The sequence below is a fragment of the Ischnura elegans genome, chromosome X (assembly GCF_921293095.1).
Source record: "Ischnura elegans chromosome X, ioIscEleg1.1, whole genome shotgun sequence".
NCBI classification, from domain to species: domain Eukaryota; kingdom Metazoa; phylum Arthropoda; class Insecta; order Odonata; family Coenagrionidae; genus Ischnura; species Ischnura elegans.
Window position 1 is genome coordinate 73,684,148 of NC_060259.1, and position 20,000 is coordinate 73,704,147.

At 38.5% G+C, this 20,000-nt stretch overlaps 1 protein-coding gene across 2 annotated transcripts; it reads right to left on the bottom strand.

Moving 5' to 3' along the window:
* Window positions 1–755: 755 nt before the first annotated feature.
* LOC124171413 lies at window positions 756–18,940 on the bottom strand. Of its 2 annotated transcripts, none has more exons than XM_046550586.1 (4): window positions 18,848–18,940; window positions 15,923–16,074; window positions 6,011–6,151; window positions 756–1,021 (listed from the first exon to the last, which is right to left on the bottom strand). In XM_046550586.1, exons 2-4 carry the CDS (start codon window positions 16,058–16,060, stop codon window positions 899–901), a joined length of 402 nt encoding a protein of 133 aa, XP_046406542.1. In that variant the 5' UTR covers window positions 16,061–16,074; window positions 18,848–18,940; the 3' UTR covers window positions 756–898. The 2 variants fall into 2 exon arrangements, with proteins under 2 accessions (XP_046406542.1, XP_046406543.1); XM_046550587.1 differs by having other exon boundaries at window positions 15,923–16,062; window positions 18,848–18,935.
* Between the last annotated feature and the right edge of the window lie 1,060 nt (window positions 18,941–20,000).

Genomic DNA, 20,000 nt, shown 5'->3' on the forward strand with positions numbered 1-20,000 from the left:
AAGTCGGCATCCCTGGCTGAAAGATACCCATGAATAAATGTTGTGCTCCAGCCATGGGGCACGTGAAATTTCGGGGTTCAATTGGTTCCCATTTACTAAGTACATTATGTGTGTGCTGCCTGCTAGGGATACGAAAAATCCACCACTATCAGATTCTTATTATTGATAACATCTATAAAAATGTTAGCATTTACATAACAAAATGAGTGATATTTCCAATAAAAACTATTTCATTTGTTTTGCGTTCGCCTTCAGTAACTACTCGGTCATTTATTCTAACACAATGAATTTTAGAAAAATTAAGTGCTTGAAATATCCACTTAGTACAACTAAAGACGCTTCCGAACAAAATATTGATTATTCTTATGCTTGATTAAATTACGACGAATTGTTTTTAACAACCTTTTGAATCATTTCCACCAGCATTACACCTCAATTGATTTTTCTAATTTAGTGGCGTGCGGTCTCACAGACCGCCTACCAAATTCAATTGCAAATTTACGGAAATTAATAAAAGGAACATTAAATTTTAAGAGTGGGATGTCCTTGTTATGCAAAAATGTGAAGCTAACGAGAAGTGAAGATATTTTGAAATACCAATTTTGAAAATATTCATATTTTTAGAAATGCAGCTGTCTCTCAGACTGCACGTCACCGGTTAAGGGTTAACTGAATATGCATTTCGGGTTTGGGAGAAAGGTATAAATACAAAGCGAAAGATCGTCTGATGTGTTTGCAATCAATAAATCAAGGAACTCTGTGAAAATTTTTATTGATTCTTAGAAACTTTTGGACAAATAAAGATGCCTTTTCTTGAATGTCCTAAAGATACTCCGGAGTCTGGAGTATTTAAGCATCTGGAGTATTTAAGCATCTGGAGTATTTAAGTCTGGAGTATTTAAGCGTCCCCACCTCCTCTGGGAGGAGGCATCACCGGGGGAGGACCACCGGGTTGCCCGGCTAAGGGGTTCCCAATATTGTCCCCACCCCCACCCAAGTCCATTACTCCTTGCGGCAGGGCCTGATTAATAATAAAGAAAGGCATTCATTATGGTGATGCAGAAATATGTTCCCAAAGGCTATAACAATAAATCATAGTCAAACATCTCATTAAATACTTAAAAACATCAAGCCAGTTAAATTAAGAGGCAACAAGGTTATTGAAATTCAGGATGTAAATGAATGATGGATACACTTGCGATACGAAGTACGATAGTACTTAATTTTAATGGCTGAAAGTAAAACTGTCAGTCCTGACAAAAAGCCTAAGCTAGATGCACAGTGCATTTGAATTTGACAGGTTTAAAAAAATGGAAATTTCTTTAAGCTTCAATTTCAACAACACAGTAGAAGATGAAAAACCACAATACATGGGACCAGACTCACTCCAGATTAATGATATTTCCTGTAAATACATCAGTTACCAGGATGTAAGCAATTCTGCATATTTCATCCATTAATCACGAAGGTCCATGTCATTTTCACGACTACTAACATTAACTTAGCAGTAATTGTCAAACCCACCAGAGGTAATACCACTTTGAAATCATTAACGGAAGTAATAACAGGTTGTGAATTTTAGCAAAAAAATTAATACTCATAGTCCCAGCTAATCTTATATATGTATTGATTATGAAAGTATTTTGGAATAACTATTTGGAATCAACTTCATAAACATAGTCCACATGAATCATACAGAGAGAGGAGCTTCAGCCTGTGGGCTTTGCAATGGGGATCACCTGTCTCATGACCAACTCGAGAGTAATGCAGCGTGGTCTTTCACTCCTCTCTCAGAACTGCTTATCTCAATCCCAGGTTTCCAACATAGGCCACTAGGAAGGGATAAAAATTTTTCGAGAACGCCTACTTGTAACAAGGGATTGACATACCCGACATTAAAAGCTACTGCAAGGCTCCCGCGCTTGAAGCAACTGCCCATTTCATTCACAGATTACAAAAAAAAGACAAACTTCTGACTGGAAAAGAGTGCATCTGAAGAAACGGGTTGAAAACAAATGTTGATTCTCTATGCTGCAAAATGAGTGCGCATAGATAAAAGAAATGGGTAAAATTCCTTTTCAAAACATTTGGAGCTCAATGAATGAAAAATTAGGAAATTTTTTTTTTCAAGGAGGAAAATAAACATCATTTATATGCCCCAATTTTTTCATAAAACTACAGATCTCCTCAGATAGATATAAAGTAATTTTAGTCATGCGGAGTGCACTATTTTAACTTCAACCAACTTCTATTCCTGTCCTAATGATGCCCAAAAAACTCCAGTAATAGACATCTTACATTGCTGCCATGAATTCTGTTCCACATAATCACCACATCTAGGTATCCTGAGTCACATAATATTTTGCAGAAGAAAACAACAAATTTATTGACCGACTCTCGTGGGATTAATGAGAAGACCGACACAGCAACTAAAAAACTTGGACAGCCGCATTTTCAGTAATCCATTTTAAAAATATATAATTTTGAAAACTCTGGAAAATGTTTAGTTCATTCCATTATTTACATTTTTGGATTATGAATATTCTACAGTATAGTGTTGTTAATCATGAAGAGTCACTGAAGGGCTTATAGTAATTAACTGAAAATGATGACACAGTTCAGACACAGGCATGATTGTTTTTATCAGGCCATCATGTCTCACAATGTGGACAACTATGTTGTTCCATCTACTTCTTGAGGTTGCTAGAAGACTTCTCTTTCCTCCACCTGATCTTCACGCTTTCTCATTAATCACTCAATTTTATCTTCATCATTAGCATCACCTTTCATATGCCTACACTCTGAACTTGCCTTGCTTGTGCTTATTCATGATCGAAGATTTCTTCTGTGGCAAAGACGATTTCGTCACCCCAAAGTTAAGAAGCTACAAAATTGAAAGGTTACAGGAATTTAATCAACAATGTAGTTCGCAAGTAATCTAGAGTTTGGTTTGTATTTCATGTAACTATTGTCATTAACTAATTGCTTGTAATTTGTATTGGATACATTATTGAAATACAGTAGAATCTCACTTATGAAACTTACAGCGGAGAACCAAAAAAAGTTTCATAAGCGAGGAAGTTACATGTGTGAGGTTTTTCGGTATTCAGCATGAAATACTTTTCTATTGGGGCCGCTTTGTTTCCAGGATGTAATTACTCATTTGGAGGCAAGAAATTGAAGCCTAATAATCTTGTTTACTCACAAGCAACACCATAGATGATGTGTTACTTTAAGAGAAACATAACTTTGCATTCCTGAACAACATTACTCACAGTTGAACGTCTTGGTCGAATTGCTAGAATTTCTGGCTCTAAGCCGCAAGGCTGCCATACTGTAAAAATTTCAGAATGGTGATACAAAATGTCCACAGAGAAGCCAATTTTCAAAAGAAGTTGACTCATTAACACCAGTTTTCAGGAAATCCATTTAACCACCTGGAGACAAACCCAAGATTGGAGATTGAAGAAATGACATACCAGAGGATAGGGAGCAAAATTAACCCCATAAATAGGGAGCAAAATTTCACTAATGCATCACGAAGGCTTCACACCTTGTGGGCCCAGGTTCAAGTCCTGGCAGTGGCAGAAACTTTTCAGAGATCGATGTATCCCTGCTTGAGAGTAGCGTGGAGGGAACTTCCAGTGCAACACACTCTCCGGCAGATGGGACATTAAGCCTGGTTAAGCCTATCATTACATCCTGGCTAATTCCAACACAGGGTTTCTATCCTCCCTCCATTACCTCATGGCGAAAATGACCCTAGCTGTCGGTTACCAAGACTATCACTCGCAAATTCGTGATTCTTGTAAAATGCCATAATCACTAAACCAGGCTTCCACTATGAAATAAATGTTTGCGTACTAGTCACTGCTTCTGGTACACAAAGGCAAGAACCCACAGGGCAATAGCTGGGTACGACTCTCCTCATTCGGGGGTCGACCACTCCAAAAGAGCCATCAAGAAAAAGCATAAACGCAGAAGAAAAATTGATCCCTTGCTTTGAAAATAGGAGTGTCAAAGTGATATTGCACATAATTTTAAGCTCACAGCATGGCAATATTATTCTGAATAAAGACATTCAGTGACATCAGCCGCACTAACTTCAGCCAAGCAGTCAACATGTACGGGAAGTTCATTGCTGGAAAAAACCAAAAGACTTCTAATTACCTGGATTTATAATAAACGGTTGAATGATGTTTCTATATCACAGGCAGTTACTTGTGCAAAAGCTGTGGCTTTATCTGAATCTATATAAGATGAGGGTGGTGATTGCTCCAAGACATTTAGAGGAAGCTACGGTTGGTTCCAGAATTTTAAACTTTGAGCCGGCGTTTTAGTGCTACAATATCAGGTGAATCTGCAAGTGCTGATAGCATAGTCACCGCAACATTTTCTGATGAACTCCAATCTGTGATTGAGAGTGGCTCCTTTCCGCCTCAACTAGTTTTTAATATTGATGACGTTGAATTATTTTGGAAGAGAATGCAATCTTGTTGATTCTTTTTCAGGGAAGGAAAACCTGGGTTAGTTTTCTAGGCATGTAAAAACCATTTCACATTGCTGCTAGATGCTAAGGCCCCGAGAGACTTCACATTAAAGCCAGTTATGATTTATCATTCACAAACTCTTCGAGTAATGAATTGGTATTCAAAGTGGCATTTGTCTGTCATTTGGTTGAGCAACCAAAGGGCCTTGTTGACACATGAATTGTTTTTAGACTGGTTTAAAAAATTCCTCAACTGCCGGCAGCGCATTTCAAACCCGAGATAGCATAGCATTTTTCCTAAATCTTAGCACAACCCGCACAAAAGGTGGGAATTTAAAAGCATGTACAAATTTATTTTTCAGAGAAAAAAACGTCTTTTAATGCATGCCTACTATCTAAAAAGATATTTTGAACAATAAATGTTTGCATAAGTAAGGTCTTTTAAGGCTACTAATAGGAACGTACATGGTTTATAGGAAATTCAATGCCCAAAACTAATGCTGCAGGGAACACATCCTTATCTTCGCAGCGTTAAAATGCTCTCATATAACACAAAGACCCCAAGGAAAGCATCCCTTGCACTAAGTGAGGCTTGAGTGTATTCAAGATTTACTAAATACTTCCAAGAGTTGGATTGTAGGTATCCATGAATAAATTCTGTGCAAGCTAGGTTTCAGATACTGCAAGAGTGATCCATGTGTCTACACAAATTCAGAAATTTTATTGGGGTTATATCATAGTGAAATGATTATCTTGAGGATTCCCAAGAACCTGGCAATTTTCTATCATGTATTCATGTATGTATGTTTGCATGTAATTATTTGTAAATCTCATATTGACTTCAGCCTTGCAGATGTGTATACTGCCAAGGGTGAAAAAATTTATTATTATTATTATTATTATTATTATTATTATTATATGTTGACGACTTATTGGTGGTTGATGTTAAGTATAAGGCTACTGAGTTCAAATGCCAATTAGCTATTCATTTGAAAATTTGAGATCTAGGAAAGGCCACGAATCTTTAGTCATTTAAGATTGATCAAGAGGATAATAATGGCTCATTGTCTCAGTCAAAGGATGCAGCTTGCCTCATGTGTCCATTCACAGACCATGAACCACCAGTAAAATGGGAGGAGTTAGCGTCTAAATATTATTGAAAATGATAGTACATCCCTCTCATTAGCAATAAAACAAACATCAAGTTGTAACTTGTATAATAACCTCACCAGGGCATTTGGCCTGGGGCATGACATTTTATCGATTTCAAGCGTGAATATTGCAGCAGCTCCTTCCCTAGCTGGCGCTGCTATTGCGGGAAGTCCTCCCCTCCCGACTCCCATTTGTCTCTCACCCCCCTCACTGACAGATATGTATCTCGTAAATAGAACCACGATAGAAATTTCACATTGGTAACCAAAAAATACTAAGAACAGCTCAAGAAATGTCCTCACTTCAAGCCCGAACTGAGGAGGTATGATAATCAGGGGTTGTATTATTGGTAAGAATGTGGCTACTTACATGGCCTACATCCACAGCAGGAGCGTCGCCCGCTCCTATCTCCTCATGATGTTGTGGTGGAACGGCTGGCTGAGCGCCCGGAATGGGGATGAAGCGGAAGTCACCCCGGCCGCCCATATCTCCCATCGGATCCGCCTCTGGCTAACCCATCATAGAAATAAAAGATAATAAATGTTAGTCTCACCAAGCATGCATTTATTATCCATGCATTTCAAAATAGATGGACCAAGGATTGGCTTCCAATCATTTTGATGGGAAGTTACCTCTCCTAAGTATTCTCTCACATTTTCCCCGCGTACAGCTTCTTGGAAGGCTACGTATGTTCCCCTCCCGGTAATTGCTGACATTGCTGCCGACATTTTGGGAAATGACATGGCTCCCATCCTCAGGGTTGATGTCAAGTCAGTGCAGTTGTCCGAGATTTATACCTAGTATTGTTCCTCCTCCCTCAGTCTCTACTGATTGGCCAGTGTTTCCTTCACCTGCCAATTGGATCCTGTTTAGCAACGACTTTCAGGCACTGCTTAGTGCATAACCTGGGTTGCAATTGAAGTTGTTATCTTCAAGCCAGATCGTGATGGATACCTTTGTTGATCTCTGTCAGAATTTCCTCTCCTCCTGATCAGTAGTCTCCAGAAGGACCTAAGACTGGATATAAATACCGGACAACGGCACAGACCTGGACTCAGCCCTGAAGATGGGAGCTGACTGGGTTCCCGAAACATTGCCAGCAATGTCAACAATTACCAGGTGGGAAACCAGAGAAGCCTTCCAAAACACCACTCTCAAGGTCGCAACTTTTATATACATAGATGTGTCACCTTTACTTAACTCCTTAATAACTTCTTCACATTTTATGTACTTAATAATTCAAATCAATATCTTTGAGAAGATAAAAATCTATTTTTCAACATCCCCAATTCCATATTTAAATTGGATGTGACCGAAGTAGACATGAAGATCACATATGGCAATGTCATGTTTTATTTGTTGGTTTGAACGCACCTAAATTGATATCAGTCAGTAAGTAGTTAGAAAAGGATAAACTTCAGCAGTTCCAACAGGGTTATACTATTAACCGTGTGGTAGCTAAGGCCTAAAGGCCATGACATTATGACCTGGCTAGGAGGCTGTCATAATACAGGCCATACGAAATAATACTGCATGCCTAAGGAGTTCTAAAAATTTACAAGGTGTCATCGATTATATAGTGATTGTTTCGAGAAACATATAAATATTGCGCAGGAGCACATACGGATTCAACGGGCATTGACTAGATATTAAAAGAAAGACATCAATTTCATCTGGAAAGGAGGAGGAAAAGGACCATAATACTTTTGCAAATCATGATGAAATTTTCATTAAATATTCCTGCGCATCAAAAGAGGTTATCTCTCACCTAGTAAGTAGAGATAGTGGATGGACTTAGCATTTGTTTATACATTATAAATGCATGTAAGAGATGCACCCCTATTTAGAGCATTGGAGCTAAAGAAAAAAATTTGTGCGGCATTTTTTTAATTCTATCGCGTGGTGTTGTAGATGCATACCTGGACTTTCGACAGTTATTACAATTTCCACTTTCAATGCTAAAAATTTAAGCAAGCTAAATTAACGCGATATGTATGGCACCCTGAGATAAGTAGGTATTCACTTGTAGTCTTAACCTTATGATGCTTACTGGGGAAGATCGAATCGGATACAAATATCCACAAATGATGCCCTTCACCTTATACTTGGGATCCAAATTCATTGAAGAAATTGAATATGAATTCAAAAATTTAAATCAACGCCAATGCGAATGCAACACCCAATTAGGGGAGGTAGAAAGAGTTCCAATCCTCTCTTTGCATACGCTGTTGCGCTGGGATGCTAGTCCTACTCATGAACGATTTTGTTTAAAAGCTCTCATTGGAATATCGCAATGGAATTTCAGCCATGGAAAATTTTATGGCAAAATATGACAGGCACGTGGAGTGAATCTTTCCAAGGGATTGAACAACAATCAGGGGAATCTCAGCATCGCAAGTTAATAACCATGGCGACAATTTAACATTATCACCCTTGGTCTCTATCAGCCCATGCCTACAAGGTGTTTTTCCTTTCTGAGACCACACAAACCATGAATCATTATCTTCAAAGGAAAATATCAAGTAAAATGGGAACAATGGAAATGTGGTTCATCCTTATCCCATCTCACAGACTGACCTTTTTTGGTTCAGCACCTTCAATTCTCCTAGTTTCTAGAGGCCAATTGCCAAGTGACTGACCTTCTGAGCCTGGCGATATATCCATAGCTTTCAGTAATTGCACGACTCCCACCAGGTTTCAAAAAGAAACTGACCCAACACAACGCTTGACAATTTCAGAAGAAACAAGTGTAGCATGAGCACATTCAAACAAGACGAGACAGACTGGAAACTTCAGGCAATGCAAACTGCATACATCACGTTGCTGTACCTATATTTTGAAGGCAACATAAATGATCTCCTGGGGCTTTTTCAATCCACAGTTTATGCAGTACATTCATTCTTTGACCAACTCAACCAAAGATTTGTGGTTAGGTGTTTTCTCACATGAGCTATCTACTGATGCTGAGACAAAGCCATATTTTGGATTCCATTCTACTAAAATTTTTAAAAGAGGTAAGATTCCTGTTCGATTTGGTTTCTATTTGTTGTACACAACATCTTGTTGGTGCATGCATTTTAATTCTCTGAATTTGCCTGTTCGCTTTGAAGGCACTGACACCACATGCAATATTGGACGTGTTTATCCCTAGTCCCTTCCCTCATAGCCTCTTTGCTTGAAAGACTGAGGGAGCGTCCTCCTTCCCCTCGACCTCTCCTTCAGCTCTCTTCACTTAAAGCATTTCAGGTTTCTTCTATCCACCATTTAGTCTAGCAATGTACACACTCGTTTGAGTTGTTTAAACCGCAGGTCCCAACACCAATACAATTTTCAATTGCAATTATTCTCATAATAGCGTCTCAAGATGATTTTTGAAAATCAGCCCCTTAGCACACTGGAAATTACTCTGCAATGTTGACTATTAACCAGGTATTGTCCTTCACACTATGTGTTTCTCTCAAGCTTGATATGCGATAACTACTAACAGTATGAATACTGCGGGATGCCCACTCATAACAGTAAATTTAGCACGCCCTCCGGATTGAAGAACCCCATGCAATCTTTTCCATGCTGGCTTCTCAAGTACCAACCCAACGATGCTTAGATACGACATCTCACAGACACAGGTAAAATGATGGCGGTTGGATAAAGAAAGCTCACGTTTCCAGAAAGCAATCGAACATGACAGAAAATTTTCAGAAATAATAATAGATTGGCTTTGAGATGCATAAATTATGAAAATTACAGGAACTTTAAGTGAAAGTTTGGATTATTTTTTAGATTATTTGTGCCACCTCTCTCCATCATCAGATAATTGGAAGTTTGCTGTAAAAAAACACAATGTTAAAACATCGGGAAATACTATATTATCAGGTAATTACCATTAGGTGTCCTCGATTATCCTAAAGGTGCATTTACTAATTAAACTTGCAGCTATTCCTTCGCTCTTTTAGAAGACTCCCCCAGAACAGCCCATGTGGGCATCTGCGTGGTCCATCATAAGGGAAAAGGCTTTGATGTTCACCATTGAAGTTTTGAATTTTTAGAGGGGAAATTGATGGGAACTTCCGAATTTCGAACTTTTGTCAAGTAGGGCTTTAAACTGGCAGTAAAAATTAAAAATATCAAGCCTGCACTTCATTTGAAAGTTGTCCAAATTTTTTTTGTCAAGTTTTTCTGTCGGGTTGCACAACCTAGGATACCCGGATTCACCCAATTAACCCTTTGGAGACAGTGGAGTTCTCTCCCTAACATGACTGCTGGACCGAGCCTCAAGAGAAACCCCGCCCCCTCTGTACTGAGTATTTTTGCTGGACATTTGTTAATAAGGGTCTTGCAGATAATCACACACTCAGAACAAACCTTTTTCTACCCTTTCCAATTATTGGGCTCCCTCCTTTCCAGGTTTATAACCTTACCCACGGCTACAGCTTAACCCATTAGTGCATTAGCATCCCATTATACGCCGATGCACCCATTATATACAGGCGGTCCTCGACTTTCGTACAATTCGCACTTTCGTACGTTCAAAATTGACACCTTTTACTTGACTTTCGTACGCTAAAATCGGACTTTCGGACGTTGGTCTGTAATTTTTTTAAATTCCCGCGATGTTTATTGCGCATCCCAACATTCAATTGTTTCAAATGGCAGTATATGCGAACAATACGAGCGTATATAATAAAGGGAATTGTTAGTAGTTGACTCTAATTTAGGTGATTTATTTGGGAGAGAAACTGCCTGCTATAGGCTCCTTTATCAAGAGAAGAAGAAAGCCTTCATTGAATATATTTTTCAAAAGAAGTTGACTAGACATCATCAAATGGCTTTCGATAAAACTAGTAAGATCTTCTTTCTAATTGTGTTTTTTCGTTTGAGTGCTGTTTAATTCATGTACACCTTCAGCAACGATATTGCACGAAATATCACCCGAATTCCGTTTGTCTTTTGTCTTTTTTGAATAACATGCGAAATATACGCGATCACGAATATGTCACCTGCCAAATGTCGAATTTTGGTGTAAAAATTAAAAGGTATCCAGAGTGCGGGTTCAACAACTACATTTTATTATGCTTCTTGATATGTCTTTTTATTTGTAGTGGACGTAATAAGTGGAATGTCAAACTAAACGCCGAGAGGAAGTTTCACTCAATGGCCTACGGAGTTCTTGTTTTTAAAACTTTTATTTGCATTAGTATGGAAGTCTATGGTTCCACTTTCGTACATTCGACTTTCATACACGTTTTCGGGAACGCATTGCGTACGAAAGTCGGGGACCGCCTGTACTGGGACGCACCCATTGGCGTCCGATATATCCGACGTGTGTATTTTATTTTGCTGTGGGCTCCAGTTGACATGCGCTACATTTTAATACTGTATTAAGTTCAAATGGATGTCCGTCTTCACCCCCCCCGCTAATATTTTAGTTGACTCGTTGAATTTATCGACTAGAGAAGTATGTATGTGAGACATGGCACACGTCCGATATATCAGATCCGATATATCGCACACTAATGGGTTAAGTCCAGCTGTGTTGGGTCCCGAAAGTTAGACTTCACGAGCCTGCGACAGTTGTAAAAGGGGGGAGCTAGGAAACTTATATTTTCTGCATTAGTTTGCCGGCATAGGAAAATCACCAACAAAAATTTGTGGCTTTCATCACCCAGGTCAAGAAAAGTCCTGCCACACAATTTTGTTATTAAAAGCAAAAGGGTTAAATCTCTGGAAAAGTTGAGTAACAAATTATGATGTTGGCAGGTATTGGCAGGTATTGGCAGGTATTGGCAGGTATTGGCAGAATTGCCACTGAGCATAGAGAAATGAGTGGCGCATTGTAGAACTCATACAATTATCTTCAATTCAAATAATTAATGATAATCAAAGAAAGTGATACTGTTTTACAGCCACAGGTGTTGCAGTGCTGAAACATACTGAAAAATCTTATTTCCACAATTTTAAATTTTTCTGGGGGAAAGGTGAGAGGAAGCAATGATTTCCAGTATTTTCTTCGGCATCATATTCCTCCATCAACATGAAAATTTCAGCTTCAGGGCTCAACCAAAAGTGGTCAGGAATTTTCAAAAATCCCAGCCAGCAGAAAGGACATGTTCACTTGAAAGACGTACAAAGATTTCGAGAATAAAGGGTCTTCATCAAACTATTATCGCATCATTTTCAATGACGAAGACAAATGCAATATATGAAATGACCAAAAACAAAAATGCAGTTCACAAATTGAGGGAGACGCAGAAAATTTCCCATTCCAATCACAACTCAATGGCAGCCAGCATGGCTGTAGCTATTGCATCAGCAAAAAGTCTGCCCGTTTGGTTAATTTCTGTCCTTTAGGGTCATGCAGTATGTTTGGATAATTCTGTGGTGTAATTTTTACAAGTTAAGGCGAGTTCAAATTTTTAATTTTAATAATAGGCCTAATGTACAACCAAAATTTCTATCACTAGTCATTTAACACTTTGAGACAGAGCGTCATCTATAGATGACACCCAACTGCACTCGGCAGCCCTAACCTTGGAAGGTCAGACCTTCCCTATCCCTAAGCTTAGCAATCTTGAATCTTCACAAATGTCAGCAGTAGGTTCTCAGAAATCTACAGTTCACGTCAGTTCTGGTTTCCATCTTTCCTGTGTCACTGGTGCCCTCCAAAAGTTCGTGTACTTTTTTATGAGGTAATTTTCACTTAATTGTGTCATTGGTGTAATAAATCATTTCTCTATTCCCTTTTATTCAATATTGCTTCATTAATTCATTGCTAATACTTTCCATTTCAATAGGCATAGAAAAAAAATTTCCAATGAAAAATTTTGATTTTGAACTCCGGAATCTTGGAAAGGATTTCTTAGATACAAGTTCTATTACATTGAGTTTCAATTATTTTACTCTATATATTTTTTAATTGTTTACAGAGAATTTTGCATTAATTGAAAACTAAACAAAATTTTACTCTTAAATTGTGCAATAAAAATTCAAGCAGTTTTAATTTTAGAATCAAGCACTCCAACCGTCACACCAATCTCTCTGCTGAAGATGAAGGATGATGACGCATATCCAGTATGTATACGTGACATTTTTTGACTGAAGTATATAATGTACTTTATATAATTAATAATGCCGAGCTTATTCAATCCAAACAGGATCACCAGGATTTAAATTAGCCACAAATTTCTTCTTTAGCAAAATGGCAAGAAATCTACCTCATAATAAAATAGATGCATGGGGGTCATGTCGACCAACTCATGGCATACTATCCCCGTTGTGATAATACTTTAGAATGGCTCATGAGATTAGAGATTCATGTGATATTTGAATTTTTGTCTCCTGTACCAGAAGTCTGGCTCACAAACACTGAGCTTGAATGCATTTAGGTAGCCTATAATAGGTGCCCTCGCCAAAGGACAAAGAAATGAAGAAATTTGCATGTATCATATGGCTCTTCCCAATTATCAATGAATTCGCATTTTTGGAAGAATAACGAAAAGAGAAACGAGAGAAGGGTCAAAAAATGGTGCAGACCATGCTCAAAAGATGGGAAGAAGACCCTTGTCATCACATTCTGCCCTGATGGCCATGAAGAAACTGGCCCCTGCTTGGATGCTTGCTTCCAAGATCCTGACTGGTGATCCCTCTCCACTGTCATCGTAAAATTGAACAATATCGTAAAAAATTTTACATATATTTTGAATATTTTGTAATTTAAATTTTAAAACATTTAAATTATTTTAAATATGAAAAAATAATTAGGAATCCACTGTTGATAAATATTGTGTATCATGTCATATTAGAATTTCGTGCAGTTAATAATTTGATATATTCGTATTCTAAATCATTATTCCACATGATTAAATTAATAAATCATGATGTAATAAATTATGTAGTATACCTATTGTAGGTAATTATTCCATATAGGTAGTTGCGTTATAACATTAGTAAATAGAGATTGAATATTCTGTAAAATGTTTAGCTAACTTTTTTTCCCTTGCTACACTCGCACAGAGTAACTGAGTTTTTCGAAATACGCAATTACGTTGAGTAACTATATCATGAAGCAATGGCAGCATTTGTCCTATTTAAGAAAGGTGGAATTTCAATGTTATTCGTCTATTTTTGTTTACCGCGGTACACTTCATCAGCCATTCATCCCTAAATGGAAGTGCCCCTTCCTGGGAAGAATAGGAGTGATGGCCTTGCTTTCCCTTTGCAAACAATATGCTCGCACCCTCTCCCAATGGTGCCTGTGATTTCGTCCTCGGGTCCGAGTCTTTTGAGATTACTTCAACAACCTTTTTCCTCAAGAAAGAGAGCCATTTTCGATGGCTTACTTACGTAGCCAAGCTCTCAAGCTCGTTTCGGGAGGAATTTTGTTTAGGTCATCTCTTCGGAATGAATGGATACGATACTAACGGGACACTTGTTCATAACTAACCAAATTCTTTTTCGTTTCCAAATGAACATTTGCACGTAAAAGGTACTATCAGAGTCACCACAAGTCAGAAACCACACATTCGAGTCCAAGGCCGTAGCCAGGGGGGGAATCGAGGGGGATTGATCCCCCCCCGAAATGAAAAAAATTAAATCGATACTTTATGCTCGCTTGGTGCTCACACGACTATATTACATAGCGGTGCATGGACATCTAGTAGTCCAATGCGACTTAGTCAATAATTATCCAAGCGAATTTGAAGGTGCAGTGTGTGTAGTTGTAGTGCAGTGTGTGAAATAATAATGCTGTGAATTAGTAGAGAGGTGAGTGACTTATGAGCCTGCTGAGGGACCGCAGAATTGACATCCGACACCGAGGAGTTAATTCATTTGGTCGCTGCAAAAAAAAGCTAGAAGGCTAAATTCAATTTTATAGTAATATTTTTATATTTTCCTTTAAGGGTTTATAATGAATATGTATATTTAACCGTATATGATATTTTATTTATCTTATAAAAATAATTTAATGTTTGTCTACTATTCCATAAACCCCCCCCCGAAAATATTTTCTAGCTACGGCCTTGTCATCGTCCACCCTAACTTGATGCGCACATAGTGAGTTCCCTGGCGGTTGAACGAAAATATATTATTTATCAAAAAAACACTACGACTCATTGCATATTTTTGGATAGTGAGTAATGTGAAACTATAGCTGCTTTATCTCAGCAGAGAACATTGAAATGAATCATAATATGCATAAGATATTATAAAAAAGGCATAATAGATAAGTATTAAAAATAAAAAAATGCATCACTAAAACGGAATATTTATGACATCAAACCTTGTAAATCATCCCTCGAGTTAAAAAATGTAAACCAGTTAGAAGAAAAGACTTCTAAAAGTTCCCGAAAGAGCACTTTACGTAAAAACACTGCAAGCACCGCAGCATTTTCCCTCCACCAGATCCAAGCGTTGTCTATAGATGACAGCAAACAAAATCTTAAATAACATAAATATTTTTTTGCATATCGACTTGCTTCGATCATTTTTGATCAAATGTTACACTTCTAAGCCAAAATGAAGAAAAAAATTTCTCGGACCATAGCAAAGTTAAAATTTATACCTTTGGGCTGAAAGTGTTAAAGTTGTTTCTCTTCGATAAAGCCAGGTGAAATATTTGTTGGTGTAGTAGCTGTCTGCTAATTATGGCAAAATTTTTCCTTTTCAATGACTATTCAAGATTGTTAGAACTAGTGCAAGTGGTTCTGGCAAAGTGGTTTCTGTTAATCATGGCAAAACATTTGCTATTCAACATTTAATTGAAAACTATTCAACATTAAATACACCAAATGAAAGATATGGAAAAGCACAAGTCAAGTTTTTCTAGTAACCTTCAAATGAGATTTCAAACTGTGATTATATGTTTACATAAATTATTTCTTAAGAAGTTGGAATTCATTAAATTGAGATTAAATGTATATTCTACTTTTACAGTTTACCAAGTTAAATGAATATGTAGTTTCAATCGATAAAGTTGAAAAAAAGATTCAGTTTAAATATAAATTTCAGTTGAAAACTATTTCAATTATTGCAATTGAAAATTATTCAACTGAAGCGTTCAATTATAATTTGGCACTGTTCCAGTTGAAAAGTTGCCAATAAAAAAGGGCAAAATTTCAATAGAACCCTGCTGTTGAATATTTTTCAACACTTCAATTTTTTCATACTTAAAATAAGGCAATGGCAAGATATGTAAATCACTAGTCTGATTTCAATAAAGATCACCAAAAATTATTTTCTTTACACAATTTTTATCAACCTTGATTACGACACTAGCTTGCTTACTAGAATGTCAGGTAGTGGGGCCACTTGCGGCCCAGCCTCTGGTTGCTCCTCCTCTCTTTCTTCCATTTCCACCTGGGGGGCCTCCTCCACCTCCCTTGGCTCCACCTGCCTCTGGGGTTCTTCACCTGGGCGTTGCATTTCTGGCAAATAAGCTGCATCAGAAAGGTTGTTCTAAGATTACTGAATTCGAATTCTTTAACTTTTCCCTGTTTTCCCAGAACAAAATTCATAATCTCTCAATTCGAGTCTAGGCGTAGTTAACCCAATGAATAAATTATTGACATTTGAGTTTTCTTTCCAGCATTTATACATCCTCCGTGGCCATATATGTGAAAACATGTTTCTTTCTTACAACCGTGGTTTTGCCATGATTTTATAAATGTGAATAATTTTCAAATTATGGCCGGATGATGTTATTTCTACTCATACTATATAAGCGCCAAGAATGGAAAAATTATTCTTTTACATAAATCCTTAATGAATACGCTAAAATGATGAAACAATGATAGCACCTAGTGCACTTGAAAGTTAGACCTCCATTTTGCCATTAGTCTGGATGTTTGTCAGCCTGGCCGTAAGAAACACATAAGAAAAGGCCAACCTGCTTACATATGAGCTCCTTCCTAATTTTTTCATTTCACCTTAACTCAATCAAGGGCGTACCCAGGATCATAACTAACATTTGGGGCAGGTCCGTGCTCCCAGTGAGAAATGGGTGGTGGAATCCACGTGGAACCCACGTGGAGAATTAACGTGGATACCACGTGTTTTTGGTCGTGGAATCAACGTGGAACCCACGTGGAAATTTGGTGGAAAAATGAAACCAGCAGTAGGTGCTGTCCTAAAACCATTAAAACCTCAACCACTCTATAGCTAAACCATCTATATATGTGTCTACGATTTTTCATGTGCTCTCATGGCTGCCTTTCCACGAATTATATAAAAATAGAATGTGCGATACATTTTCACATAACTAGCGTGGTTTCAGGATGATAAATGATGCAATGTCACACCAGAGAGTTAAGTTCCACAAATTAGAAATTCTGTTTACCATTTTATGATAATCACCACAAATCCACTTGAAATCAACGTGGATTCCACTTGGGTCCAACCACTCAATATCCACCACCACCAAATATCCACCACTCAACGTGGATTCCACGTGGGTTCCACGTGGATTCCACCACCCATTTCTCACTGGGCTTGACCCCTTCTTAGGGCGGTGGACGACCATGGCCAGAGGGCGCCAGCTCTATGCAGGGGGAGGACTACCGGGGGGCGCACCGGGATACGTCCCGGTGTCCCGGCGGCCCAGCACGGGCCTGATGCGGGGGACCTAACCCTGAAAATTTTATGAATATGCTTTCTCGGGAATAGACCTCGATGCTATTCTGGCTCTAAAAAACTGAATGATATTAAATAAAAAATAGCAATTACGTAGGAAAAATACTACTAAAAGTGAAAATTGTACAGCTTACAAAATATAATATTTTACTATGCTTCTATTATCTATTATTACGCGAATTTGTTCCTCGAAACTTCGCAGAAATAAAAATCGCAGGTATAACCTTTTCGTATAACCCTTCAAAAAGCATTAGGTTCTCTATTATATTCTGACATTATCTATTATTTCAGTTCTCTATTCACACCGAATGAACATCCATTGAATAGAAAATAACGAAGTATGATTTTACAATTGCAAAAAGTTAGGTTCGGGTAATATGAGTCTTCTTTATTGCACTTTTCCCATACGCTTCTGGATAGACACGAGCGATATGAGGGCCAACCTCAGCTTGGGGCCCTCGGCGACTGCCGACCAGCCGACCTGTACATAGCATGGATGGGGGTTTGAGGGTTTCAGGCCCTCTAAGACCCCTAAACCTTATCCCTGATGGCGACCAACTGCGATGCATCTGCTAAGAAGTTTATTACCCCACGGGCATATATCCTCCGAAACTCCCATTTCTCCATGTAAGTATCGATCATTTAGTCTGCCAGCTCCAAACGACGAATTCAACATACACCGGAAACGAAATATAGAGCCGAAATATGCAAATGCGAAGTGGAATAGCTGATTTAATAACATACGCACATAGTTTTCCGATGCGCCTGAATTGACAAGCAGTATAGGCAACGCGCAAACTTCAAACGCACTCCCCGCAGCAAATAACTTGCTAAGTAACCTGTCAATTGGCATTACCGCCTACGCCAATGCGCCCTATGCCTATATCCAAGAGAATTGGGGCATTGAATATACTTTCTCAATAGGAAGGTGGAAGTGGTGGATGACAATTCACTGTTTAGGGTCCACAAGATCACATTGCATGCTACTTGCGCGCGTCAGTTTTGTTTCGAGTACAATAATTCAAAATCTACAAAGAGCGCTCCAAAATACTTCTGACGCGGTGAATACTTCTACATTAAGTAAACCGGGTCTAGTATTCCATGGACAAATTTAGCACCACGAAACTATCTCTACGGCTGAAAACATTTCTCGATGTGGAGCATGCACAAAGATATTGACAGGATGATACATTAACCAAACACTAAATTAGCTAGTTAGAATACACCAACGTAATGAGAATGATTGCTTGTGAAGTTTAGTTTCCGTAGGCACCGCGGAGATTGATGATGTATACAGAAGCCATACTACCATCGGTTTCAGCCTAGGCCCGAAAAACCACCAGTTTGGCACTCCTCTAAAACACGTGCAACTTCGAGTCCTACTCATTAACCGTCGTGAAATTAGAGTACCTACAATACTAAGAATGCGTGGCTTAAAAAAGGATCGTAGAAAAGTTTGAACAAACTGACATGTGGTTGTAAGCGCGACCTCAATCACACACTCCCTCCACACGAAGCACACACTGTTAAAGATAACTACAGATAAATAATAAGAAATGACGTCAAATGGAAAATACATACCAGATTTTAAATTCAAGATAGGCTCGGCTCGACCACGCGTCTCAGATCAGAAGACCTTTTCACCGCAACCGCACAAGCAGGCTTCCAAAGTAGAAGTGCGGTCGGAGGCGACCTGCGGCGACGAGCTAACACCCTGCTTACCAATAGGGGGAGACACTCGGTGACTGCGGAAGCTCCACCAATCAGATGTTTTCAATTTCTCACCCTTCCGATCATACGATAGAGTCAGTAAGCCAATTGGTCGGTCACCCTCCAAGCCCGTGAAATTCCCGACCGTTCTTGGAGGGAAAATCTGCTGGTCATAACCAATGTTCAGCCGCCATGACCGATTAATGAGGTATTACGCTGTAAAAATGGTAAAAATATTAATTATTTTTTCTGAAAAGTTATCAGTGGATAATTTTTTAAAGGACCTAGTTTTGTTGGCTTCACGCAGGCTTGCTGCAAGTTCGTGGAATTCGGTGCTAATTGCCGTGCCTTTTAATTCTTACATACGCTTGCTGGAAGTGTTAATGACAAAGGTATTTTTGAATTATTAATTATTTTGATACAATCCTAGTACATGTTCCCCTCAGAAAACATTCGTCGTGAAGTATTTTAGGAGTATAAGGGGGCAGGGTCCCCCCTTCCACTATCCCCCTACCGCCAGGGGCGGAGCTAGGAATTAAGCCTGGGGGGTGTAGGTGCGACTAATACCGGGGTGTGTGGAGGTATGGAGTACCCACCAGAATAAGCGGTAGGTGCGAGGTTAATAAATTGCGGAGTATTAAGATGAATGGTTCAAAATGGCTTGATTTTACGGCTTTCTGAGAGAAATTTTAATGATCCTTTCACTATTCTATTATTAATACCCATCCACTTAAGTAAAATGCATTGAACTTAAAAATTTCTCTGAGCTCTGGGGGGGTTTGATCCCCCAAAACCCCCCTTGCTGCGCCACTGCCTACCACTGCCCCGAAATAAGAAAGAAATATTGAAGCACACTACCCCAAATTATTTAAATGAATCATGCGTACTAATTTTCCTCCAATAGGCGATTGTTTCAATTACTCTTGGTCTCTTAATTTTCAATATTAAAATGATAGATTGGGATTAGAGACTTTATATTTCCTCCAAAAATGTTCCATAGTATAAGACGAAGATTTCCATTTTA

What these genes read in the sequence shown, in the direction of transcription:
- LOC124171413 (XM_046550586.1), bottom strand. Translation starts at nt 16,060, where the DNA reads ATGCAACGCCCAGGTGAAGAACCCCAGAGGCAGGTGGAGCCAAGGGAG. An exon ending in CCCCACTACCTGACATTCTA is followed by an intron (nt 6,152 to 15,922) that starts GTAAGCAAGCTA and finishes ATGATGGGTTAG; the next exon opens with CCAGAGGCGGATCCGATGGG. An exon ending in CTGCTGTGGATGTAGGCCAT is followed by an intron (nt 1,022 to 6,010) that starts GTAAGTAGCCAC and finishes ATTATTAATCAG; the next exon opens with GCCCTGCCGCAAGGAGTAAT.